This window comes from Elephas maximus, chromosome 3 (genome assembly GCF_024166365.1).
Source record: "Elephas maximus indicus isolate mEleMax1 chromosome 3, mEleMax1 primary haplotype, whole genome shotgun sequence".
Taxonomy (NCBI): domain Eukaryota; kingdom Metazoa; phylum Chordata; class Mammalia; order Proboscidea; family Elephantidae; genus Elephas; species Elephas maximus.
This window is the reverse complement of record NC_064821.1, coordinates 7,057,031-7,084,477: the sequence shown is the minus strand read 5'-3', so window position 1 is coordinate 7,084,477 and position 27,447 is coordinate 7,057,031. Positions and strand designations below refer to the sequence as shown.

At 53.3% G+C, this 27,447-nt stretch overlaps 1 protein-coding gene across 3 annotated transcripts in view; it reads right to left on the bottom strand.

Annotated features, from left to right (window-relative positions):
• Window positions 1-24,605, bottom strand: part of PIAS4 (protein inhibitor of activated STAT 4) — a 32,457-nt gene extending 7,852 nt beyond the window's left edge. Inside the window, exons 1-4 of one of the 3 annotated variants that reach the window (XM_049876425.1) lie at window positions 24,588-24,605; window positions 20,662-20,730; window positions 14,169-14,595; window positions 521-605 (exon numbers count right to left, since the gene is read on the bottom strand). In XM_049876425.1, coding sequence (XP_049732382.1) covers window positions 521-605; window positions 14,169-14,592 — 509 coding nt within the window. In that variant the 5' untranslated portion in view covers window positions 14,593-14,595; window positions 20,662-20,730; window positions 24,588-24,605. Of the gene's footprint in view, window positions 1-520; window positions 606-14,168; window positions 14,596-19,975; window positions 20,115-20,661; window positions 20,731-24,436; window positions 24,454-24,587 lie in introns of those variants that run through there. The other 2 variants (XM_049876426.1, XM_049876424.1) reach the window with 2 other exon arrangements.
• Between the last annotated feature and the right edge of the window lie 2,842 nt (window positions 24,606-27,447).

Here is a 27,447-nt window from a genome sequence, read left to right as displayed (position 1 = left end):
TCTGGGGGGTCAGAGGAAGCTTCTAACCCAGGGGTTCTCATCTGGGGCAATTCTGCCCCCAGGGGACACTGGGCGCTGTCGGGGGGACATTAGTGGTTGTCACGACTGGGGAGGAGGTGCCACTGGCATCAAGTAGGTGGAGGCCAGGGGTGCTCCTCAACACCCCACAGTGCACAGGATGGCCCCACCCCAGAGAAGGATCCGGACTCTATGCTGGCAGTGCCAAGAGAGAAAAGCCCTGCTCAGGGGGCAACCATCTCCCTCTGAAAGCGCCTGAAGCCCATCGCCCAGCACACACAGGCCGCCCAGCACACGCAGGCCGCCCAGCACATACAGGCCGTGGTTTTCCAGAACACTGGCTCCCCTCTCCCCACTGCTGCTCTGGACAGTTCAGGATCGGCATCAAGTGTGCCAGCATCAGTCACCGGTGGGCCTCCTAACCAGCCTCCCCCACCCCCCACACCCAGGGCCCTTCATCTGTGGGGGCAGGGGAGGGGGAGGGTCCAGGCTGCCAGGGTACCTGGAGTTCCGGATCAGCTCCACTTGCCTCGGCGTCAACGCAAAGATACATGGGCTCTCCTGAAGCTTCTCGCTGTTCTGTGGGACTGAGATCAGACATGGGGTCACGGTCCTGCCTAGCCCTCCTCAGGCAAGGAGACAGGAAACGGGAAACTGAGCTCCCAGGCAGGCAGGGGCCACTCTGTGGTGGAAGTGAGGGGGACTTGGCCTGCCCTGCCTTGGGGCTCCACTCCATGGAAAAAGACTCCATGGAGAGCACCCCTAATTCGGGGAGCACTCCTGATTTGAGGTACACCCACAATTTGAGAAGCGCCCCTGATTTGAGGAGCACTCCTGGTTCCAGGACCACGCATTCTCCTCCTCACATGCCAACGTCTGAAGCCACTCACAGGGCTGGCCGCCCTCTCAGCCCCCGAGAGTTCTAGCGTCTATCTGGAAAGACCAAAAGTTGCTGGCCTCAGGACACCGGCCCTCCCCTGGCTCAGCACCACGGTGGTGGAAGACCCCAGTGTGGTGGTCCACTCTGCCCTGGCTCTGCATGAACTTGAGCTGGCCACTTGACCTTCTCTCCAAGCTTGTTTTCTCAAAGTCTGTACAATGCCGGCTACAGTTCAGCCCCGTGTGACAGTTCTGGGGATGAGATGGGGCCTGTGTCATAAGGTGCCTGCACGTATTGGGTCAATGGAGACAGGGAGGACACCCGAGGCACCATGTGCTCCACATGGCTCTGTGGGGAGACGAGGAGGGACATGCGGGACAGGAGTTCTAGCCTCGCGGCACTCAGAGGCCAGCAGGGGAGATCAGGAAGTGGACCAGGAACAGAACTCCAAAGTCCAAATGGAAAATAACAAGAGTTCTGAGAAAGGGCCGGGTTCCAGCTGGGGAGGCCCCAGGAGAGCAGGAGGCCCGAGGAGAGCAGCAGGGGGAGGGGAGCAGAGCAGAGGAAGACAAGGCGCCCAGAGCCTGTCACCACCACACAGCACTTACTTGGGGCAGAAATCTGGTGGAAAGTTCTGGAAGGGTATTGAGGCCACAGAGGTTACAAGTCTGGGCTCTTCACTCTCTACCAAAAAAACAAACCTGTTGCCTTCAATTCGATTTTAACTCACGACAACCCTATAGACAGAGTAGAACTGCCCTCTAGGGTTTCCGAGAAGCGACCCGGTGGATTCAAACAGCAGACCTTCGGTTAGCAGCCATAGCTCTAAACCACTACGCCACCAGGGTTTCCTCTTCACTCTCAGAGAAATGCAAATTACAGCTATACTGAGAATCACAAGGGCAACTAGAAAACGCTTTGAGATGAATGGGATAAACCAGATAAAATGCAACACACCACAATTTGTGGGGTGCTCAGAGGAACAGTTACAGCTTTAGATGCTCACAGCAAAAAAAAAAAAAAAAAAAAAAAGGTTTAAGGTGAATGATTTAGGCTCTCCCATAAGAAGATAAAAAACGAAGAGCAGGTTAAAGCCAAACTTGTTAGAAAGAAGAAAGATTTTTCCATGAAAATGAAATATAGAACAGTGCAGAAAATCAACAAAGCCAGAAGTTTGTTCTCTGATAAACACCTACCTAGACTGAACAATAAAAATAATCAGGAAAACACAAATTACCAGTGTCAGAAATTAAAGGAAAATACTACCATGGTCTTTTAAAAGATCCCAGTCTTTCAGCTCAACAGGGGAATGTATAAGCAAATTTATGCCAATAAAATGACAACTCAGATGAAATAAACAAATTCTACCATAGATCCAAATCACCAAAATTGACTCCAAAAGAAATAGAAAGCTTGAATAGCTCTCTAGCTCTTAAAGAAATTAAATTCATATTTAAAAAACCTTCCCATAAAGAAAAATCCAGAATTGGCCATTTCTACAAAACATTTAAGAATGAAACCATAAACATTTTACATAAAATCTTTCAGAAAATAAAGAAGAAAGGCACACTTCTCAACTCATTTTATGAGCTCAGCTGTGCTACCAAAATATGCCATCAAGAAGAGAACATTACAGGTGAATACCTCTCACGAACGTAAATGTAAAACTCCTTAATGAAATATTAACAAATTCAGCAATATATAGAAAGGATTGTACATCAAGACCCAGTGGATGTATCTCAGGAATGCAAGACAGGTTTCAAACCCCCACACGCCACTAGAATGGCTAAAATTAAAAAGCTGGACAACTCCTAGTGTTGGCAAGGACACGGAGCAACTGGAACTCTGATATACTTACTGGTGGGAGTATAAAATGGTACCACCACTTTGGAAAGCTGCTGGACAGTTCCTTATGAAGTCCAACATACAGATCTACTCTATGACCCAGCAGTTCCACTTCTAGGTATTTACCCCAAAATAAATGGAAATAACCCCACACAAAAAAAAATCTTGTATGAGAATGTTTATGATACAACTCAGTCAACTGGCACAATAGAGTTCATCAAGTTCACGTTTTGCATCCTAGTGAGCTGAGTAGCATCTGGGGTCCTCAGGGCCTGCAAGTGGCCATCTAAGATACAACTATTGCTCTCTACTCATCAGGAGCAAAAAAGAGAGAAGGAAATCAAAGTCTCGGAGAAGAAACTAGTCTATGGGGCTATGGCCTACCTGAGCCACGGCCTCATCTGCCTTAAGACCAGAGAAACTAGATGGTACCCAGCTACTACTACCAACTGTTCTCATCAAGGCCACAAAAGATGGACTCTGATAGAGTGGGAGAAAAATACAGAACTCAAATTCTTCAAAAGTCTAGACTTACTGGACCAGTTGAGACTAGAGGACTCCCTGAGACTACTGCCCTGAGATACTCTTTAAACCTTGAGCCACAACTATCCCCCAAGTCACCTTTTAGCTAACTAACAGGCTGGTACACAAAATAAGAGATATTAGCCACGAGTATGGGGCTCCATAAAAAAACCATCTATATGAGACCAAAAGGTCAATAATTACTCTGAAGTAAAAAAGAAAAGAGAAAGGGGCAGGGAAACTAGAGCACCGGAACACAATGAAGGAGAATGCTGACACTTTCTGGAAAATGTAACTAATGTCACTGAACAATTTATTTAGAAACTGTCAAATGGTAACCTAGTTTGCTGTGTAAACTTTCACTGAAAACTCAGTAAACTATTACTTTAAAAAAAAAAAGACTGTATACAGTATACTCATTCCTGAGAGTCCTAAATATCCCTAGGCAGAATGGATAAATGAGCTGTGGTAGGACAGGCTTCAACCACCAACCTTTCGGTTAGCAGCCAAGCACTTAACCACTGAGCCACCAGGGCTCCTGAAAACTAATCTATGGAGATGGAAATCAGAAGAGTCACCGCCCTGCCTGCGGGGGTGGGGAGGGCAAGGACTTCCTGGGGAGGGGCGAAAGGGAACTCTGCGATGATAGGCAGTTCTGCATTTTGATGGGGGCTGGGTTACCGGGGTACATTAGTTTGTTAAAGCTCAAAGTACACACTTAACATCTGTGCACTTCATTGTGTGTGCACTACACCACAATTTAAAAAATTTAAACTTCACTGAGAAGCTATGCGATCAGAAGGTTGGAAGAGAAGAAAAAGCCTAATAAAAAGTGATGAGGGTGTGGCTGGTAGGAAAGAAAACCTAGACCATCTAAACAATCTACCAAAATTTTGTCATTGGGTGCTGTCAAGTCGATTTCAACTCATAGCAACTCCACATGACAGAGTACAATCGCTCTGTAGGGTTTCCTAGGTTATGATTTTTACAGAAGGAACCCTGGTGGCACAGTGGTTAAGTGTTGGCTGCTAACCGAAAGGTTGGCAGTTTGAACCCACTAGCAGCTCCACAGGAGAAAAGACCTGGCAATTCCCTCCCATAAAGGTTACAGTCAAGAAAACCCTATGGGGCGGTTCTAATCTGTCATATAGGGTTGCTGTGAGCTCGAATTGACTCCATGGCACACCATTCACACACACAATCCTTATGGAAGAAGACCACCACATCTTTCTCATGGAGAGTGACCGGGTAGGTTCGAACCACCAACCTTTTGGTTCGCAGCCGAGTGCTTAACCTCTGCGCCACCAGGGCTCCTTCTACCAAAATTGGAAACATCTAAACCTGAGAAGCAACAACCCTAAAGTTTTAGGAACATCAACTCCAAATCAAACGATGCACTGCGTTGGGCCAATCTGCTGCAAAAGGTCTCTTTAAAGTGTTGAAAACCCAAGATGACACTGTAAGGACTAAGGTGCGCCTGACCCAAGCCATGGCGTTTTCCATCGCCTCCTATGCATGCGAAAGCTGGACAACGAATAATGAAGACCGAAGGAAAACTGATGCTTTTGATTATGGCGCTGGAGAAAAATATTGAATGTACCATGGAATGCCAAAAGAATGAACAAATCTGTCTTGGAAGAAGTACAGCCAGAATGCGCTTTAGAGGCAAGGATGGCGAGACTGTCTCACATACTTTGGACATGTTATCAGGAGGGACCAGTTCCTGGAGGAGGACATCATGCTTGTAAAACGGAGGGTCAGTGAAAAAGAGGAAGACCCTCGACGAGGTGGACTGACACAGTGGCTCCAACAACCGGCTCAAGCAGAGCAGCGACTGTAAGGATGGGGCAGGACTGGGCAGTGTTTCGTTCCGTTGTGCACAGTGTCGCTATGAGTCGGAACAGGCTCGACGGCACTTCATGACAACTCCAGATATGCTCACACACGCACAAGATGCCACAAGGTTCTACATTACTCGGAATCCTTTCTATCTGCAAGAAATGAAGGAGCTCCGCGCCCAGCAACGCGGACAGCCCACAGCAGGGTACGACACAGCTGCGAAATGAGACCAGCAGGAACCAAGAAGCTCTTTCTGTGCCGATGAGGAATGACCTCCATGGTGTTTCTCGTCTGGGAACAAGCAGGCGCACAGTGAATTTCCGAAACCACTGCACTGAGATAATCTTTTTTTTTTTTTTTTTAAATCGTGCTTTAAGTGAAAGTTTTGGAAACCCTGGTGGCATAGTGGTTAAGTGCTATGGCTGCTAACCAAAAGGTCAGCAGTTCGAATCCACCAGGCACTCCTTGGAAACCCTATGGGGCAGTTCTACTCTGTCCTGTAGTGTCGCTAGGAGTCGGAATTGACTCAACAGCAACGGGAGCAGGTTAAGTGGAAGTTTACAGTTCAAGTCAGTTTCTTATACAAAATCTTACACACACATCGCTGTGTGGCCGTAGTTCCTCTCCTTACGATACGACACCACACTCCTCCTCTCCACCCTGTATTCCCTGCGTCCATTCAACCAGCTCCTGTCCCCCTCTGCCTTCTTATCTCACTTCCAGACAGGAGCTACCCACAGTCTCATGTGTCTACTTGAGCTAAGAAGTACACTCCTCACCAGTATCATCTTTGAAAAGTTGGCTTTGAGAATGGTTTTAGTTTGGGGCTAACAGAGTGTGTGCGGGGGAGGGGGGCTGAGATAATCTTTAAACCTTAAACCAAAAACATCCCCTGAAGTCTTCTTAAAACCAAACAACATTTTAGCTTAACTAGTAAACAACGTCTGCCTTGAACATTGTGCTCTTTTAAGAGCTATCTACATACGTACGTATATCTATATACGATCAAGTAGACAACAGTATCTTGAAAGGTTAGACAGGAACCTTAGGGGACAGTGAGTTTATGTCAACGGGAGAGGGGGCTAAGAACAGTTGCAAAACTTGAGGAATGTAATCCATGTCATTAGATTGTGTGTGGAGAAGTTGAATTGGTGCATGTTCCAATGTGTAGATTCTCAACAAAAACAAAAATATTATGGAAAAAAAAAGCAGGTGCAAAGTAGTTACTGTTCATGCAAAAAAAAAAGAGAGATCTGAATAAAACTGTGTTTGCTCGTATGTGCAAAACATGTTTGTGGAAGGGGACGCAAGAATCCAGCCACAATTCCGCCTCCGAGTGGTTGGGGATGAACAAGGAGATCTGCTTTGTCCTGCCAGCCCTTTGGATGAGGGGGTCAACAAACTTCTTTCTGTACAGGGTCAGACAGCCATGTTTCAAGAAAGCCACCGCAGAAAATCAGTAAACAAATGGGCATGGCTACACGCCAATATAGCTTTATTTACAAACACAGGTGACTACTGGGATTTGGCCCTCAAGTCCCAGTTTGCAGGCCCCTGCTTTAAAACCTGTGAATTTGTAGCCACGAGACTGTTCAAAAAGCAAATACAGTTTTCACTGAAAACTAGCGGGCTCAGAAGCCAGACCACCTGGGCTCTGCCCAAGCATCCCCCACCCCCCAGTATGAACGCCGTTTCTCTGGGTGCTGGAGGGAGGGCATGGTGTGACACCAGGTCTGTAGTTGGTGTTCCGTGGCTGCTGTCATCACTACACTCGGCCAGGCCACTGTTTGTGGCAGCTCGGTGGGTCCCTGGGCAACTCCAGCTGCCGAGTGCTGGCCGGGCTCCTGAGGAAGGCGGTCTAACTGGGGCAAGGGAAGTGCAACCGGGCGGCCTGCAGACACGCAGCGATCTGCCCAGGGTGCCCGGGGAGCAATTATCCGGGGCAGGGCAGGGACAGGGAGGCCTCACAGGAGTCGACATCTGAGCTGGGCCCAGAGGCTGGGTAGGAAGGGGATGGCAAATACCAGCCTGCCCCCACCGCAGTGTCTCCTGGGAGCCACCCAGCTGGCCTGGAGCACCATCCTGTAAAGACTGGGCTCAGAGATGGCCCGAGGCAGGCGGTCCCTGAGAACGGGAACCAGGCCTTCTCCCTGGGATAGACTATTTCCAGATGAGTGCCCCACGCTGAGGGGACTGCCCCAGCCTAGGAAGCCGGGCGGCTGGGCAGGAAGGGGCTGAGATGTGCCCTGCCTGCCCACCCCACACTGTCAGGAGGGGGCCGGGGTCTCCCCAAACCTTCACAACCTCCATCAGCAGGAATTCCATCCTAACCCAAAACCTGGGAGGTGACCGTGCCTCTCCTCTGCTCCCTCTTTCCTACGTCGAAGCCCTCAGCCAGTCCTATTGGCCCCACTTCCAAAATGCACCCGCTCCCCCCACCACCGAAATGTCCTTCTCAGTCTCCACGTCCCCTGTGCCCCACATTGGCCATCCTTCCTTACAGCCCCCAGGCCCACCTGCTGTCCCCCACCCCCCACTCCAAGCCCACTGTCCAACTGATTCAGGTGAACGAGCCCCCCCAGGTGGTGGAAGCTGGTGGCCTTGACTCCACGACACCGACCTGGCCTCCCCAAGCTGCCACAGACACCTGCCCCAAGGCCTTTGCACTCATCATGCCATCTTCGGGAGCATTCCTCCTTCAAATATCTTCACGGCTCCGGGATCCTTTAAGTCGCTGGGCAAATGCTACAGGGACAAAGCCTTCCCTAAACACCTTACTTAAAGCTCGAGAAACCAACCGCCGCTGATTTGACTCTCACCCGTGGCAACCCCACATATATCCCAGTAGAACTATGCTCCACAGGATTTTCACCGGCTGAGTTTTCAGAAACAGATTGCCAGGCCTTTCCTCGGAGTTATCTCTGGGTGGATTCGAACCTCCAGACTTTTGTTTAGCAGCCAAGCACATTATTTGCACCAAAAACTGAAACCTCCCTCCCCCCACCAACTATGGTGCTCCACACCTCCTTCCCTGCTGTACTTTTCTGCACCTTTATCTTCTAGAATCTCCTTTGCTTTGGCCCCCTCTCCCACGGAAGTAGAGCCTCCAAGATGACACTGTTTTGCTCGCTACCTGGCCCATGGCAGGCACTGAACCGAGGGGACCAGATAGCCCTTCTACATCACCCAGGCATCACCCACTGTAGCTCAGGGTCCCCAATGTTTTGTCTGAAGAATTACTTCTCCTGGCTCATCCAAAGCCGGTGACCGTGGGATGACCGTGGTGGCCTGCCAGGCAGAGCAAAGGGCTGATGGGGCTCACCAGGCTGGGGAGGAAGAGACACTGAAGTGTGCAAATATGTGCACACACACGTGCATAGATGTACACACATACATGTACACACACGCACCTGTGCGTACATACGCACAGAGTCCCTTCAGCCCTGTGTCCACCCAGGGTCATGGTTCCCCTGCAAAGACTGAAGGGAGGAGGCCCTGCTCCGAGCAGCTGTGACCCGGGACATGCGGAACCAGCCTCTGGGCCCGACTCAGCACACCAGTGGGAAGAGTCTGGAGCAGCCACAGCTCCCCAGGACACCAGGCAGCCTCGCAATCGCTGGCGGCACAGGTGCTCAGTAATGGGAGGAGCTGCTCACAATATAGGGGAGGGCTGAACACAGCAGCTGGGACACGGCAACCTTTCCGGACAGTCGTATGTGCGAAGGAACGAAGGCAGCACGAACAGACCCCAAACCACTGCTGGCCTGCTCCGGGGTCTGAGGGTAAAGGTCAGCAGAGAGACTTGCTGCCAGGAACTTGTGTGCCATGATGAACACTGGCTTTTAAGAAAGTTTAAATAAAAAAGAAAAAAAAAAACATTTAAGAAAGCCAATCCCCAGGCCCTTCTCTCTGCCGTCTGTCTCTGTCTCTGGTCCCACCCTCTGTGTGGGGGTGTGGACACTGTCCAGCCCACCCAGCCATGGCGACTGGCACACAATGACTCCCGAGTAAGCCATGGCTTCCACCACCAGGACCTCAAGCAGGGCGATGAACAGGACAGCAGAAGTCAAGGTCTGAGGAATGGTGTTGAAGGGCACGGGGGTCCTGAAGGAGTCGGGAGATGGGGCACGTGCTCGTGGCGGGGCGAAGGAGCCACACCTACTGCTCCGTCCTCTCGGCAAGGCAGGTGAAGAGCGGGCGGGGACTTGGGGCGAGGGGAGCTGGGCAGAGCCAGGGCCTGCGCGGACACCATGGGCCCAGCCCAAACGCCAGCCCCTCCACTCACTAGGGCGCAGCACCTCTCAACCTGATACCCCCAAGGGGCTCCTACTTCCTTCTCCCACAATTACCGGTTATCGGGGATGAAATGCGGTCGCGCCTGAAAAGGCTCAGGAATGCTGGCAGCAGCCTCCATGCTGCCCCTCACCACCGGGCCCTTGCCCTCTGCCTCCACACCCCGCCCAGGGACACAGCAGTGAACAAGGCAGGCCAGCATGAGCTGGAGGGAGTGGCTATGGAAGAAATGAGGGAGGTGAGAGGAGACAGGAGAAAAGGGTGATATGCTTTAATGAAGCAATCAAGGAGGCCTCTCTGAGGTGGTGACATTTGAGCCGAGGCTTGAATGATGAGAAAGAAAACAGCCATATGACAACTGTGGGAGAGGGAACAGCCTGTGCAAAGACCCTGAGGCAAGACCATGCCTGCTGAGCTGGAGAAACAGTGAAGATGCTCTGCGGCTGGAAAAGAGCAAGGCGGAGAAAGCAGGAGGGAAGGGCATGAGGGGTAGGGCAGTGCAGGTCATAGAGCCCTGTGGGCCTCAGGGAGGACTTAGGCTTTTACTCAAAAGAGGTGGGAGCTCTGAAGGGCTGCGAGCAGAGCGATGATATGGCCTTCTATTTTAAAAGCTTTCTCTGGCTGTTGGGTAGGGGCAGAGAGACCAGGGAGGATGGGGCAGGTGGGCAGGTGACACTGGGGCTGCCAGAAATGATGGACAGGAGGGGGCAGGTCATAGAAGGTGGGGGTGGAGTCCTGAGCAGGGCCTTCAGTGGGACCAGCCCACCTATGGGGTCCCCTGTGTGGGCTGTGGTGAGTGCTCCCCAAACCCTGGCCCTCCGTTGAGCAGTCCCTCCACCGGCGTCTCTGGGGCTGGGCCTGGCTGTAGAGTGACTGCCCCCCTCTGCCTCAGTTTCACTGACAATACAGGGAACGTCTACCTCAAAACAAAAACAAGGCCACAAAAACACCCCAGCAGCTCAGTGCCACCGCAGCCCTTGGGATGGAGTCTGTCCCGTCCTTCCCCGTGGCCTCTGCCACCCGCTTTCAGGCACCCCCACCCGCCACAGCACCCTTGGTCACAATGGACTCCATTCAGCCTCTTGCTGCCAGGCCTCGGCCTGGAACGCACCCCCACCCCTCCTCTGCTGGCTTATTGCTGTTCATGTCCTGGCTACAGACCAGATCACTGCCGCCGCTGCCTCCAGGAAGCCCTCCCGACTTCCCTGCCTCCAAAAGCACGGTGGGGGGTCCTGTCCCTGACAGCCCCCCTGTGTACGTGGGCTCTCCCTCAGGTGCGTTTACAACTGGCAGCGTCTCATCGCCTCTTGGGCTGTGGCCAAAGAGGCAGGAGACTTGCTGAGGGCCACATGTGTGGTACCGCAGGGCAGGTGCACGGCCAGTGGCTGCCCCCGTGTCAGCACTGTGCATCTCAACGGACGTTTGGAGAACCGTGTCTGGACGGCACTGGGGCAGCCCCACCCTACACGGCACAAAGAGCGCCACGCCAGATAACTGTGCTTCCTTCCTCCTCCCTGCAGTCTCGTGAAGGCCTCCCGCCCTATAGGAGTTCTCCCAGTCAGCCTCTTGCCATGACAGCCGAGGGTCGGCCAGGGTTGAGCGGCAGCCCCAGGGCAGACAAATGCCACGGCAGGACCCCTTCCTGTTCTCTGTAGCATCTAGTTGTGTGGCAGTTGGGAGCAAGTGCCCTCAGCCCTTCCTGGCCCTGGCTGGGCGAGAGGCTGGCCAGGCTCTGAGCTGGCAGGAGGGCTGCAGTCCAGAACCTCCCTGTGGTTCAGGGCTGATGCCTCCCTGCAGGGTGCTGGCATGGACAGCCTGGGGGCAGGCAAGGGGACAGGAGGGGGTCGGGAGCAGCACAGGCCTCCAAGCCTGAGCACCCTCGTTCAGGCTGCTGTGTGACCTTGGGCAAGTCTCCTGACCTTTCAGAGCACTGTCCCCTGCTGAGTGGCCTCGGTCCGCAGAGGTTCCCAGCACCCACCACTGTGGTCTTGTGATCCCTGCCCCTCCCCCCAGCCAAGCACTCTTGTTAGTCTGGGTGATTTACGTCCCTGTCCTCTCCACCCAAGCCGGCTGGGGCTCTTCCGGGAAAGGAGACCCGTGTGTAGGGCCCCATCCTGGTGGTGGGCCGGAGTGGGGGAAAGGGAAAGCTGAGCTCCCTGAAATGGGCCCTGGGCAGTGCCACCCCAAGCTGACCTGGGCTTCAGGAAGACACCCGGTGGACAGACCTCGGGCCCTGGGACAACAGGGACCAGCCCATGAGTTTAGTAACACCCCTACTTCAGGGTCGAGGCCGCCCTATACAAAACCTTTCACTACGCACCGGGGCAGCCCCTGGGCAGTTCCAGAGAGGACAGGGTCTGGGGAGAGGTGGGCACCCTTGGATGGAGAGGGCGGGGCTGGTGTCTTTGTTCCGAGCCGCCAGCAGAGTAATTCCCAGTGTAGACAGAGAGCAGCCTCTCCCGGAGATCAGGTGACTGGGGTCCCCGGGGGCTGGGGGCAACGCAGTGCATTGTGGGGCAGGAGCCAATCTGTGCCTGCTGGGCAGGAAGGAAGCACACGTTCCGGGTGGAGGGGGTGCGGCTAACAGCCCCACATTCAAAGTCACCTCCAGCCCTGGACCCCCACCCACCAGGCGCCTGGCTGCCTCCCAGGGCCAAGCCAACCTCCCTGTTATGAGGACTGTTCTCTGGTTCTCCTAAGCCTGAGTGTCTGAGCCGCCCTAAAGGCCTCCCTGAAAGCCCAGGGGAAGAGGCTCCCAGTGTCCTAGAAGGGGCTGGGGGAGGGGCCAGAGGCACCGGAGGGACTCAGGGAGGCTTTAGGAGCACGGGGCCGGCTGGTGCTGAGTCTATAAGCTCAGTCAGGCAGAGCAGCCCGCGGGGTCTTCCCAGGCTCTAAGGCAGGGTGTCAGAGGCCTCGACTCCAAGCCCAGGGTCAGAATCACATGGGCCAGGGGCAATGGGAGGAGTATGGGGGGACTGTGCCCTCTGCCACCCTGTATGATGCCACAACATGCAACCAACCCCAGCCACAAACACCTGCCCCCAGGCCCTGCACCTAGCTTGCAGGAGAGGAAGACACGGGCGGGTGAACAGGATATGAATCGCGTGCTACAGGACCCACAGAGCTGGGCACAGGTTTAGGGCACCCCGCTGCCCCATGTGGAGATGCCAGAGGAGAAAGCCCACAAAGCCTTGGATCTTTGTCACGTTGACAGCTTGATGCCCCAAGCCTGGTACACCTCTGGCCAGGGACAGGTGCTCAAACCACTGCTGCGTGAATGAATGAATGAACGAATGGGGGAAGACAGGGAGAAGAGACAACAAGAGCAGTTGGCCTCCAGGAAAACTCAGCCCAGTCAAAGTCGAGGGCCTGACAGAGGCCCAGGAGAGGGCCACAGTGACCCCGTTGGCCCACGAGTCCTGCGCACTGGACGCTCCCGCACCTGCTACTGGCGGGAAGAGGTGCTGGCCAGGGTCTTTGCAGGTACAGGGCAGCATAGGAAGCGCGCTGGAAGCCCACGGCGTCAGGACTGCCCGGGGAGGGACGGATGGTTCTGCACGGCCTGGGCTACATACTCTGGCACCCAGTAGGTGCTCAGCCGATGTTTAGGAAAAAGCAAACAAGTAAGGAGAGCAAGGAGCCACAGGGGCTGCAGCCCCCTCCCCCGACTGTCCCCAACCCTCGGGAGTACACTGCAGCATCCTGACGGGCCGGCCCGGGGAGTCTACCGGACTGGGCCCATTTATGAAGTGACTCCTGCTGACACTCGGTAGGAAACAAGAGCTGAGGGGAGAAAGAGGGGAGGTCACAGGAGACTTTTTTCAGCTCCTTTTCCATAGGGAGAGTCCCTGGGTGGTGCAAATGGTGAGCACACTTGGCTGCAAACCAAAAGGTTGGAGGTTCGGGTCCAAGAGCCATCTCAGAAGAAAGTCCCGGTGATTTACTTCCCAAAACCTCAACCACCACAAACCCTCCAAAGGGCACAGTTCTCCCCTGACACCCACGGGCCGCCATGAATCGGGCTAACCCAGGACCAGACGGAGCTGGTTTCCACGGGGAGTGAGACCACGGCAGCCAGCCCCCCGGCTGGCCCTGGGGGCTCCCACCTCCCGGAGTCCCGGCCTTGTGCTGCCCCCACCCACACGGCACCAGGGTTGAGCCATTCAGTCAGGGGAACACAGTGGAAGTGAAAGTGTGTCACGTCCAGTCACAGGCCACAGGCAAGACTGCAGCCCCCAGCCCGGCTGTGTGCACACAGCTATTCTCTCTCTTAGTACTCACACTGGGGGAAGCCAACCGCCATGTGACAAGGACGCTCGAGCCATCCGTGCAAAAGTCCACGTGGCAAGGAACCAGGGTCCCAGCCAACAACCACGCAGTAACTAAGGCCAGCCCAAACCCACATGGGGGAGCTGGGAAGCGGCTTCTCCAGCCCTGGTCAAGGCTTCAGATGATGCGGTCCTGGCCGACAGCTTGACGGCAAGCTCGTGAGTGGCCCCGAGCCGGAACCCTGCCCCCAATTCAGCTGCCCTAGATTCCAGACTCAGAAACTAAGACCTATTAAGCGATCATTGTTTTAGGTTGTTGAATCTGGGGGCTATCTGTTACGCAGCCACAGCTAACGACCACAGAGACACCAAAGGAGGGGCAAGCTCCTCACCAATCCTGGCTGCTGTGTCAAAAACACCACTCAAGGTTGATGGCCTGGCTGGCCGGTGGGGGCTAAGAGAATACTCAGAAGTCCCCCCTGGGGGAGGCGGCCCAGACTCACCTAACTCGGTCGGCTTCAACAATTCGTCCAGCATGTTAAAGAAGGGCAGCTTCACTAGGCGGACTTCTGGCTTGAGGTTTTTGGTGGGCAACCGTCCAAGTCCGTTTAAGTATTTCCCGTAGAGCACGGGGTAGTCAATGTTGGGCCCCGAGAGGGGTGTCCTGGGCAGCGTGCCGGCCCGGTCGTAGGCTGAGTGCATGGTCAGGGGGTCCAGAGGCCGGTGGGGCTGCGGGACGGGCTCGGCGTGCTTCTTGGCGTAGCGCGTCTCATACAATTCCTTGATCTTCTTGAACAGCTCGGGGCTGCAGTCAAACTGGACCAGCTGTAGGGCTCTTGTGACCAGCTCGTGCTTCAGTCCACTCTTACTCCGCCCGACGAAACCCAGGAGCATCTGAAGGTCGGAGACTCGAAAACTCATCACCATGTTCTGGGGGAGAGCAACCACACACAGACACACGTGCATGTGAGAGCGGCCACATCAGGGGTCTGCCATAACACAGGGCTGCCCCAGGGTCTCCCGGGCCCAGACTGGGGGGCTATTTATGGAGACACTCTCCAAGCTGCACCCAAACCCACTGCTGTTGAGTTGATGCTGACTCATGGTGCCCCCACGTGTTACAGAGTAGAACTGTATGCCATAGTATTTTCCTGGATGTGATCTTTACAGAAGCAGGTTGCCAGGCCTTTCTTCCACAGTGCTGCTGGATTAGTTCAAACTGCTGACTTTCATTTAGATCAATAACTGAGTGCAAACCATCTGTGTCACCCAGAGACCTAGCAGTACCTACCCACAAAAACCTGTTGCCATGGAGTCAATTCCAACCCATAGCAACCCAATAGGTCAGAGTACAACTGGTGGGTTCTAACTGCAAACCTTTCGGTTAACAGCCAAGTGCTTAACCACTGTGCCACCAGGGCTCCCTTTAGCTGTACCTACTTTGCGGGAATTCATCAACCACCGGCCCCTCCACTCCCCTCACTTCTTATGGGCCCCAGGCCCAGCCCACCTCCACGCCACTGCTCAGGCTGAGGCTAACCCTTCCAGTGATGCCCCTCCCCATCAAACCTTCCTCGGCGATGCCAGCACAGCAAAGCTTGCCTCTGGCTCCCACCTCACTAACTTCTATTTTAGGTTTTCTTCTACCATCTTCCAGCCTGAAAGCAGCCCCAGGACAGGAACTGGGAGTCTTGATTTGCCCCAAGCAGCTTCTGCCACTCGCAGGCCGACCAACACCGACAGCCTGTCGGCCTCTCAGTCTTTTCCTCAGTGGAAATGATAACGGTGCCCACCTCACGGGACTGCCGGAGGGACCACATAACGCGCGTGGCAGAGTGCGTGCTCCCCAACATCAGTCATGACGTTTTCGCTTCAGTATAAGTGATGGTACCCCCAAAACCAAACTCATTGCTGTTGAGTCAATTCCAACCCGCAATAACCCTATGGGATAGAACAGAACTGCTCCAAGGCTGTAATCTTTACAGAAGCAGACAACGTGTAGAGCGGCTGGGGGGATCGAACCACTGACCTCTCGGTTAGCAGTCAAGCACTTAGCCGCTATGCCACCAAGGCCCCTTTCAGTGGCAATAACCACAATTTACTTAGCGCTAACCGCCTGCCAGGAACTGGGCTCTGAACCTTGACACACCTCTGTGAGTTTAGTGACACCTCACCGTTACAGAGGAGGAGACAAAAAGCTCAGGAAGGCAGCGCCCAGTCAAACCCAGGTCTACCATGACCCCCCTGGGCCCCGTCAATGCCTCCAAACTGTTGATCTCAACTTCAGCACGGCTGACATGGGGACCAGGTCCTTCTCTAGAGTGGGGCCCTCCTGTGCACTGAAGGGTGTTGAGCAGCATCCCTGGCCTCCGCCCACTCAATGCCAGTAGCACCCCCAACTGTGACAATGGGAAATGTTCCCAGGCATCACAATGTCGGGGGGGGGGGGGCGGGGGCGGGGCAGACCTGTCCTGGGCTGAGAATCATGGGTCTAGGGGACATCTCTGGGGACCCAGCAGCTGGAGAGGCTGCTGAGCCGCAGATGCGCGATGACTGGGGCCTGGCATGGCCTGGCACTCACTACCCGGCAGGATCCCTCCGCCTGAATCTAACCAAACGGATGCGCTCAGTGAATCCCAGCATTTGATTTCAGCCATGGGGGGGAGGGGCTGCCCGCCACAGGACCCCAGAAGACAAAAGAGAGCGCCCCAATCAGCTACAGCAGGAAGGTGTCCTCGAGGAAGGGGCTGGTATGGTTTCGGGGCCACCCACGCTGAGCCTCCAACTGGCCTGCGATGAAAGGTGGTGGGAGAAAGAAACTTCCAGAGGGGATGGGACAAAAAAGGGTGCAAGTAGCAACGCAGAATATGGAAAACCGGGGCGGCAGGGCAGGCCATCCCCCAAGAAACCAACAACTCACTTCAACTCCACTGGAAAAATCCTAAGACACTGACAGTTGTGCCTAGCAGTGACCCTGCAGTGCAGGTGTTTACATAGAAAACGGGGGGCGGGGGGGCCTCCGTTGTTTGCCCCGTTCCTAGCCGTGTCAGAGGCTGGGGCCACCACAGCACATTTCAGTATGGAGTTTCACAGTGGTCCTGGGAATCAGGAGCCCTGGGTTCAAGTTCCAACCCTGCCCGAACTGCCAGACAGCCCGGGGCCAGTCAGGCCTCTCTGAGCTGGGCCCCTCATTGTGAGCATGGGCTGGAAACGCGCCAGGAGTACTCTGGCTCTACATGCTAGAGTCTGGCTGCAGATGGAGGCACCTCCGGTCTCCAATGACAGGGACAAGACAGCAAAGCAACCCAGTGCTGACTACAAAAATCAGATGGGGGCTTCCCCACATCCCTCTACTCCTGCCACTGCAGACGTACGGTGCCTCACATGTGCCAGGCACCAGGTAGGAGCTTTTAACATTGCAAATCCCGTAACAACTTCACCTGCTACACAAGTAAGGAAACTGAGGCTCAAAGAGGGGAAGTGGCTGGCCCAAGGCCACCCTGCTTATAAGTGGCAGAGCCAGCAGCCTTTGGCTCCTGAGGCCATCTTCCTTCCGCTTTTGCCCACCTGCCTGGGTGTTGTGAGATCCCTCCTCACCAGGACACCCCCTGCCCAGGGACCTGAGCAGCCTGCTGGCCCTCAATGAGTCCAGAAGCTTCCTAACTTCAGTGAAAAAAAAGACACGCAGATGTTTCTTCTGGAAGACCCCCAAGGCCTGAAAGGGGAGAGGTGATACCATGCGGCAACTTGACACCCACTACTAAGCCATAAGCAGTGTGTGAGCGTGACCACACCGATGAGCGGCATCAGTCCACCCCTGAGAGCCCCCAGGCACCCTTCGCCCAGGCCAGGCAGGAACAGGGCGGCACAGGCAGCTGACAGCACACCCCTCAGGCTTCCATAGGCTCATGCCTCAAATTCCCCAGCAGCTGCCACCACTGAGCAGCCTGTCCTTGTTGCTGATGGGGGTGCAGGGCGGGGGGGATGGATGCTCAGAAAGAACCTCACAGGCCGCAGAGAGCACTTCCTGCTGCGGCTTCATCCTGGCCCACCCGCCTCTCAGAACCCTCTGCCTCTCAGAACTGTTTCTACGAACAGCTTCCAGAACACAGTGGACGTGTTTGGATGCCGCGTGGAGACACCAGCTCCAGTAGCCGTGCTGAACCCTGTCTCCGCCGTGCGCTCCTCTGAAGATCAGAGAAAGGTGGTGGGCCTGTGCTCCAGAAAAAGGCAAGACGCAGATGCAGGAGATGGTGGAAGGCTGCTATGGCCCCCACCCCCGCCCCAAACCCACCTCGTGGTTTTCAAGTGAAGAGTCTCAGATTTCAAAGTTTATAGACAAACCCCACTTCTATTTTGCACCCAAAAGCAAATATCCAGCTCGAAAATAGGAGGGTCTGGGGAGAGAGGGGAGCAGCCTCTCGGGAGTCCCAGAGATAAAGAAAAACAGAGGGCATTTCCACTGCATCTAAGGCACTCTAAGCTGGCGGGGGGGGGGGGGGGGCGGCGCGGGGACCGGACCACGACAAAAGACTAAAGGATAGAGAAGGTGCCCAGGATCAGGGAAGCTTTGCTGGAGCCAAGTTCCCCAAAGGGAGGCTCACGTTTTACAGGACTTGAAAGAAGGGTCAACTTGATTTAATTGGGGTTAGGGGGCCCCAGCCGCCAATGGGTCAAGCAGAGTTCATGAGATCACATTTCAAGGTCCAGGACAGTATAAGAAAGGACAGCCCCTACCCTCTGGCTGTGGAGGGGTCTGGGGTCACAGCTCCATGGCCCCATGAGAAGTTTTAGATTTCAGGGCTCTGGGGGGACTTTAAGTGGGGTGATTGCTGTCACATCTCCAGGGCAAAGTGGCGATTTCTCCATCGCCCCGGAAGTGCAGAAGCATGTGGGGTGTGGGGACTGTGGACTGCGGGGGTCTGGGGGGGAGATACACACTATGATCCCAGAACCAGGAGAGCTGTGTTCAGATCCCAGCAGAAACGGAGGCAGAAGCAGAGAGGGAGGGGCAGAAAAAAGCATGCATTTGCAGGTTGGAGCCTTGGGGAGGGCACCCCAGGAGGGGCGGGGCAGGGCTGTGATGAGGTCCTAAGAGAAGTTCTGGGCTCCTCTATCCTATGTCACTTCTGAATCAAGGCAAACATTTTGGGAACTCGCCTCTGGGAGGATCTGGAAGAAAGCAGATTCCTGGGTAGGGATGCTCTCAGCTTTATCCCAGGATGGTCAGAAGGGACCCCAAGCTGCTAGAGGGGACCACCATCTCCGAGGGTGCAGAGCCTGGATCCTTGATCCAGGGTGTCGGGAAGAAGCCCAGGGACCTACCTCTCCTGGAACCAGCTGGGGACCTTCCAAGGACCAATATATGGAAAAAAGAGGGACTCAAGCCACATCGGAACCACTTAAAGGACCAGTCCTGGGGCTGGGTGAGGTGGAAGATATCCTAGGCCAAGAAGTTTGCTGCTACTACAGAGCACAGGAAAAACACCCAAGATTTGGAAGTGGCATCTGATGGCATGAGCGTGGGGTTTAGAACCCCTAGAAACGGGGTCAGTCACTCCCGATGCTGTCCTGAGGGGAATAAGAAGGAGAAAGCAGTACCCACGGCGTGAGGCTGATGAAGGATTTGAGACCTCTGACCCACAACAGGGAATGGCTCAGCCCCAGGGGGCGGGGCTCCGGGACTCAGGCAGGAGCCCCAGCGGGGCCCCCGAAACCAAGCCTGGGGCACAGCCCGCCAGCGGACTCAGTATTAGTGGTGATCTAGGACCCTGGTCCCGCAGCCTGGGCTGGTGGCGGTGGCAGCACACGGCTGCAGTCAGGGGACCCTTCTAAGCTGGTTCACTGCGCGAGGGATAAACCCCAGATCCTAGCCCTCTATGGCATGGGGAGGGGGCGCAAGGGAGACGCAGACACTCCTCCCGGCCCAAGAGCACGGACCCCGCTGGGACGAGGAGGGGACGAGAACCCCAAGCCATCACGCTGTCCGGGGTGGACCCTGCCTCAAGCTGGGAGGAGCGGCCCTATTCCTGTATTTACGGAGCCCCGGATCGCGGCACCTCGCAGCGGGTTGGGGGATCCCCGATTCCGGGCGGCATGATGGGGGTGAGGTGTTGGGACCCCGCCCCCAGCCTCCCCGCCCCCGCCCGCACCCCGAGCCCCGGACCCGGACCGGGGCCGACGCGGGGACCCCGGGCGTCGGGCCGCGCTGTAGGGCCCCGGGCGGAAGGCGCAGGCCCCGGCTCGCCGCCCGGCCGCGCCCCGCCCCCTCGCCCGCCCGCCCGGGCCGGCGCCGCCGCCGCTCACTCACTTTGGCCTCCACCAGCTCCGCCGCCATCTTGGCCACCAGCGTCCCCAGCGCCGGGACCCCCAGCCGTCGCGTCACGTGACCGCCCGCCACTCGCGGGCGGGGCCGCCGCCGGGGCCAATAAGCGCCCGCGCGGCTTCCTCCCCCGCGGCTCGCGCTCCTGCGCGCTGCGCTTGCGCGCGCGGCCGCGCCCGGGCCTCGAGCCAATCAGGGCGGCCCAAAGCCGCCCCTCCTTCGCCCGCGGTGACCACGCCCACCCGCGGCAGGGTCTCGCTTCTTAAAGGGACAGAGTCCAGCGCAGGTGGGGGCGGAAGGTTGGGCCCATCTGGGGAGGGAGGGAGCGTGGGGCGGCGCAGACAACAGTGCAGCCAGGTGCCGCGGCTCCCTGCGCCGGGCGCCCGCCAGGTAGGTGCCCGGACGCCTGGCGGCGTGGGGGGAGGGGACGGTCGCTCCACTGAAGCGGACGCCAGTGCACTCAGCGCGGTGCAGACCTGGCGCCCCAAGCGCCGCACATCCGGGTCCTTGGCCGGGGGGCGGGCTCTGCAGCCCCCCAGCCCGGCCAGCCTGAGAAACGCTGGACCCCCGCCCACACACGCCGCCCCTCGTGCAGCCCGCGTCCTTCTGCAGGCGCCTCCCCCCACGTTTTGTCTCCCCCACCCACCCCTTCGGAATTCCGGCTCTGCACTGACCTGAACCTCCCGAGCTCAAACGCTGTCCTTGGCTCCCCAGTGCCCATAGTCAGCGGATCTCATTCTTTCCTGTGTCCAAAGCGGGAAGAAAGAGGACATAAATGTATTCTATTTCAAGACCTATCCCCTGAGATGCTAATTCTCAGGCGCAAAATTTAAGGAGGCGCCATGAACCACTACTTCCTCTAACATGAGACCAGAACTGCACCGTGCCCAGCTACTGTTACCAAACGTTTCTATCTGGGACACATTAGATGCATCCTGATAGCAAGGGGGAAAAGGTGGACTGGAACTTCAAATTCCCAAAGAATCCAGACTTCCTGGACCCATTGAGACTGGAGAAACCCCCGGATACTGTTGCTTTGAGATACTCTTCAAACATTGAACCAAAACCATCTCCTGAGGTCATCTTTATACAAACAAACAAAAAAAAAGTTTAGCTTAAAAAGAATACCATCCTTAACTATTGAGATAAAAAAAAACAACACTATATGAGACCAAAGCGACAACAGTAACTCTAAAGCATAGAAGAGCTTAGTGGGCAGTGAGTCTAAATTGTTAGGTGCCATAGGTTCACTTCCGACTCATACCGGCCCCATGTATATAACAATGGAACACTGCCATCCTCACAGTCATTGCCCACTGTTCCAGCCACTGTGTCAGTCCACCTCCTTGAGGGTTTTTTTTTCGCTCACCCTCTATTTTATCAAGCATTATGTCCTAAATTAATGGGGGTGAAATAACTAGAGCAGAAATTACAAGAATATTGACACAATATGAAGAATGTTACCAATGTCACTGAACAATATGTGACAAACAGAAACCATTAAATGGGAGCATGTTTTGCTGTGTATATTTTCACCAAAAACAAAGTTAAATTTTATGAAAAATTAAGGAGGCACCAAACAATCCTGTGATCAAGGTAAATATGTTAATGCAAAAATTTTAAAAATCGAAATAAATGCAGAAAAATTCCATGATAAATAAAATATCAATATTTTAAGTAAAGACAGAATCCACTCTGGATTTGGCCTGAGGTTCACAGCAGTGAACAAAACAGGCAAAAGTCCTGCCCTACAAATTCAAATTGCAATTAATGAAAGCTTAAAAAAAAAAAAAAAAAAAGTTGCCTTTGACTTGATTTCTACTCATACCAGCCCTATAGAACAGAGTAGAACTGCCCCATAGAGTTTCCAAGGAGCGCCTGGTGGATTCAAACTGCCGACCTCTTGGTTAGCAACCATAGCTCTTAACCGCTATGCCACCAGGGTTTCCTAACGAGAGCTAAACACACACACACACACACACACACCACACCCACGAGAGCTAGCACCCCAAAATCAAAGGACATACGTATTGGCCTTGGGCAAATCTGCTGCAAAAGACCTCTTTAGAGTGTTAAAAAGTAAAGGCATCTCTTTGAGGACTAAGGTGTGCCTGACCCAAGCCATGGTATTTTCAATCACCTCATATGCATATGAAAGCTGGACAATAAATAAGGAAGACAGAAGAATTGATGCCTTTGAATTATGGTGTTAGCAAAGAACATTGGATATACCATGAACTACCAGAAGAAGGAACAAATCTGTCTTGGAAGTTACAGCCAGAATGTTTCTTAGAAGAGAGGATGGCGAGGCTACATCTCACGTACTTAGGACATGTTATCAGGAGGGACCAGTCCCTGGAGAAGGACATCATGCTTGGTAAAGTAGAGGGTCAATGAAAGAGAGGAAGACCCTCAATGAGATAGATTGACGAGTGGCTGCAAGGATGGGCTCAAGCATAGCAACAATAGCGAGGATAGTCCAGGACTGGGCAATATTTCATTCTGTTGTAAGGAGGGCCACTATGAGTTGGAATGGAACTCAGAGCACCTACCAACAACATATCTTAAAAGAGATTGACTCAAGGTACACCCTATGCTAATCCTGCCTCATTAATATAACAAAAACGACCATTCCCAAATGGAATCATGATTGAAGGCTTCCAAAAAATCAAAACCTACTACTGGAGTTGATTTTGACTCATAGGGACCCTATAGGACAGAGTAGAACTGCCCCGTGGAGTTTCCAAGGAGCTCCTGGCAGATTCAAACTGCCAACCTTTTGGTTAGCAGCCATAGCACTTAACCGCTACACCACCAAGGTTTCCATATTTTAGAGGGACAATCCATACCACCTAGGAAGCAGTTTTACCCTGACACACATTGGGTCACCATGAGTCAGAGTGGGCTTGACAGCAACTAAGGACAGAAAAAATAGAGAGGAAATGTTAAATCCCCACAAGACCATTATACAGCCAGCTTTAAATCAGAATTCATCAAGTCTAGTCATATCCTTCCCAATTTAGCCAAGATCACAAATCACCTGAACTGTTAGGTGATATACATATAGGTGTAAGTACAGAGGAGTCCCTGGGTGGTCAAATGGTTAACCGCTCAGCTGCTAACCTAAAGGTTACCTCTTGGAACTCACCCAGAGGCACCTTGGAAGAAAGGCCTGGCAAGCTACTACCAAAAAACCAGCCATTGGAAACTTTACGGAGCATGGTTCTACTCTAACTCACATGGGTTTGCCAGGAATTGGAATCCACTCGACGGTAGCTGGTTTGTTTTTTTAATAGGTATAGAAGGAGTCCCTGGGTGGTACAATGGTTACGCATGTGACTAGTAGCCAAAAGGCTGGTGCTTCAAGCTGTTCAGAGGTGCCTCAGAAGAAAGGCCTGGGGATCTGCTTCCAAAAAGTTACAGTCTTGAAAACCCTGTAGAGTAGTTCTACTCTGCACACTCGGGCTTGCCAAGAGTTGGAATCTCTTAGAGGCCGACTAGCAACATAGCTGTAGAAACTTGACTTCCTTTTTTGCACTGAAGTAAACTGAATCAGGTCTAGGCCAAGTATACCTGTGAAATTCGTAGGTTTAGTGTTAAAGCGCCTTAAAATAGGTAACAATGTAAATACACAATAAGTACAGGTAACAAGTAAACTAGATAACAATGTAAACACAATGTATATGTTCCTACGTCTCCATCCCAGGACATCGGTTGCCATGGAGTAGACGCTGCCTCGTGGCGCCCCCATGTGTGTCAGAGTGGAATTGCACTCCACAGGGTTTTAAGTGGCTGGTTTTTCAGAAGTAGATTGCCAGGCCTTATTTCTGAGGTACCTCTGGGTGGACTCGAACCTCTAACCTTTTGGTTAGCAGTGGAAAGCATTAACCCAAGAACTTCTATATCACCATATAATCTTGATCACAGATCACATTTTCTGGCTCAAAGAGACAAAAATGGGGATTCCCTAAAGATGTTGGAGACAGCCCTGATCTAAGCCACCCAACCCACTGCCGTTGAGTCGATTCTGACTCATAGCGACCCTATAGGACAGAGTAGAACTGCCTGGTAGAGTTCCCATCACAGATCACATTTTCTGGCTCAAAGAGACAAAAATGGGGATTCCCTAAAGATGTTGGAGACAGCCCTGATCTAAGCCACCCAACCCACTGCCGTTGAGTCGATTCTGACTCATAGCGACCCTATAGGACAGAGTAGAACTGCCTGGTAGAGTTCCCAAGGAGCGCCTGGTGGATTCGAACTGCCAACCTCTTGGTTAACAGCTGTAGCACTTAACCCTATGCCACCAGGGTTTCCCCTGATCTAATCAGGGTTGAGGAATCTGTCTGTAATCTAATCAAGAGTCAAGAAATTTGTCTATCCTTCTCACCTCCCCACCCCCAGGATATTTCTCAGCAACCCCCAACCCTCTCCCCTCCCACCACTCACTGTCCACACCCTTCGTCTTGCTTTTGGACTCAGTTCCTTTTCTGGAAGCCACTCCTTTAGGGGAAGGGTTGAACTACCTGCAGGCCACTGCCCTACATGGTGCGACCCGTAGCAGAGCTCCTGTGACCCAAACTCCCTTTGACTTTCTCACCTTCTCACGCTCTGCTGCCTCCTTCTCCCCTTGTGGGCTTCCGTCCCTCTGTTTATTCGGCCTGGAATGTTCTCTCCCTTTTCCTCTCCCCCTCTGCCAAGCAGCCAACACAGGGCCTGGTGCAGAAAACCAACCAGTACCAGTTGCCCGGGAGTTAACTCTGACTCAAGGTGACCCTGTGTGTCAGGGTAGAACTGTGCTCCATAGGGTTTTCAATGGCTGATTTTTTTCAGAAGCAGATTACCCTGCCTTTCTTCCCAGACACCTCCAGGTGGACTGGAACCTCCAATTTTTCTGTGAACACCCAAGCCTGTTAACCATTCACACCCCCAGACTCAAAACAGCTGATAACAGAAGTTCTGAACTCTCCTTCCACATTCCCTGCCTTTCTAGAGTCTTTCCCTTCCAATTGCTTTTGCCTGAGATATGGAAGACTGTGGGTGGAGCCAACAGTTAACACTAACCAAAGAGTTAGAAGTTCGAGCCCACCCAGAGGCACCTCAGAAGAAAGACCTGGCAATCTCCTTCCAAAAAATCAGCCACCGAAAACCCTATGGAGCACAGTTCTACTCTGACACACATGGGGGCGCCATGAGTTGGAGTCAACTGGACGCAACTGATTTTTTATAAAACGTGTAGTCTAGTGCCTGGCATGTTAAAAGCACTGAAAATTGTTAAATATTATTTGCCACTCATTTAAAAAGGACAAGATCATCTGGAGGGTGTTATGCTGAGAAGGGAGGAGAAAAAAAAAAGCCAATCTCAAAGGTCACATACCATATGATGTCATTTGTATCACATTCTTGAAATGACAAAATTGTAGAGATGTATTAGTCTCCTAGGGCTGCCATACAAAATGCCACAAACCAAGTGGCTTCTGAGAACAGAAATTTATTGTCTCATAGTTCTGGAGGCTAGAAGCCTGAGTTCAGGGTGTTAGCAAAGGCATGCTCTCACTGAAGGCTCTAGGGAAGATCCCTTCTTACCTCTCCCAGCTCCTGGTGGCTCCAGGCGTCCTTACCTCTGCCAGCTCCTGGTGGCTCCACGCGTCCCTACCTCTCCCAGCTCCTGGTGGCTCCAGGCGTCCCTACCTCTCCCAGCTCTTGGTGGCTCCAGGCGTCCTTACCTCTCCCAGCTCCTGGTGGCTCCAGGCGTCCCTACCTCTCCCACCTCCTGGTGGCTCCAGGCGTCCTTACCTCACTGCCTTCCCTCTGTTTCTGTTTTGTCTCTTTTTATGACACCCCTTACATTGAATTAGCAACCACTCTACTCCAGTATTGTTCCTGGGTGGTGCAAAAGGTTAATGTGTTGGGCTGCTAATTGAAAGGTTAGAGGTCTGAGTCCATTGAGAGGTGCCTTGGAATAAAGGCCTGGCGATCTACTTTTGAAAAACTCAGCCATCGAAAACCGTATGGAGCACAGTTCTTCTCTGACACATACAGGGGCGCCGTGAATTGGAGCTGACTGCACAGTGACTGGTTGTGCTCCCGTATGACGTCATGTTAGCCGATAACGTCTTCAGTGACCCCATTTCTGAACAAGGTCACATTCACAGGTACCAGGCCTTTGGACTTATCTTTTTGAGAACACAATTCAATGTATAACGAGATGGTTGTTGTTAGGTGCTGTGGAGTAGGTTTCAACTCCTCGCTACCCTACGGACAACAGAACGAAACACTGCCGGGTCCTGCACCATCCTCACAATCATTGTTATGTGTGAGCCCATTGCTGCAGTCACTGTGTCGATCCTTCTTGTTAAGGGTCTTCCTCTTTTCCGCTGACCCTCCACTTTACCAAGCCCGATGTCCTTCTCCAGAGACTGATCTGTCCTGATGACATGTTCAAAGTGTGTGAGACCTAGTCTCCCCATCCTTGCTTCTAAGGAACATTCTGGTTGCACTTCTTCCAAGGCAGATATATTTGTTCTTTTGGCAGACCATGGTATATTCAATTTTCTTTGCCAACGCCACAATTCAAAGGTGTCAGTTCTTCGGCCTTCCTTATTCATCATCCAGCTTTCCCGTGCATGTGAGGCAACTGAAAATACCGTAACAAGAAGGAAAACAAATGAGTGGTTTCCAGAGGTTAGGGACAGGGTGGAGGGAGGGGAGTCGGTGTGACCGTACAGGGATAGCATGAGGAACATGCGATAGGATACTTCTGTATCTAGATTGCGGCAGTGGCTCCATGAATCTGTTGTTAGTTGCCATCAAGTCCATCCCCACTCATGGCGGCTGCACGTGTGCAAAGTGGAACTACTCCATAGGGTTTTCAAGGCTGTGACCTTTCAGGACGAGATTGCCAGGCCTTTCTTTCAAGGCGCCTCTGGGTGGGTTCCAGCCACCAACCTTTTGACTAGTCTTCAAACACTTAACTATTTGCTCCACCGAGGGACAACATGATAAACTGACTTAGAACTACGTATACACATTGTGCCAATGTCAGCTTCCTGGTTTTGATATTGTATTACAATTATATAAGGTGGGAAACTGCGTGAATGGTACACGGGATCCGGCTGTACTACCTTCATAACTCCCGGTAACTCTACAATATTTTTCTTTTTTTTTTGTTATGCTTTAGATGAAGGTTTACAGAGAAAATTAGTTTCTCATTAAACTATTAATACACATATTGTTTTGTGACATTGGTTGACACCCCCGTGACATGTCAACACTCTTCCCTTCTCAATCCTGGGTTCCCCATCACCAGCTTTCCTGTCCCCTCCTGCCTTCTTGTCCTTACCCCTGACGTGTGTGTCCATTTAGTCTTGTTTTGTTTTATGGGCCTGTCTAATCTTTGGCTGAAAGGTGAACCTCAGGAGTGACTTCATTACTGAGCTATAATGGTATCCATGGGCCAT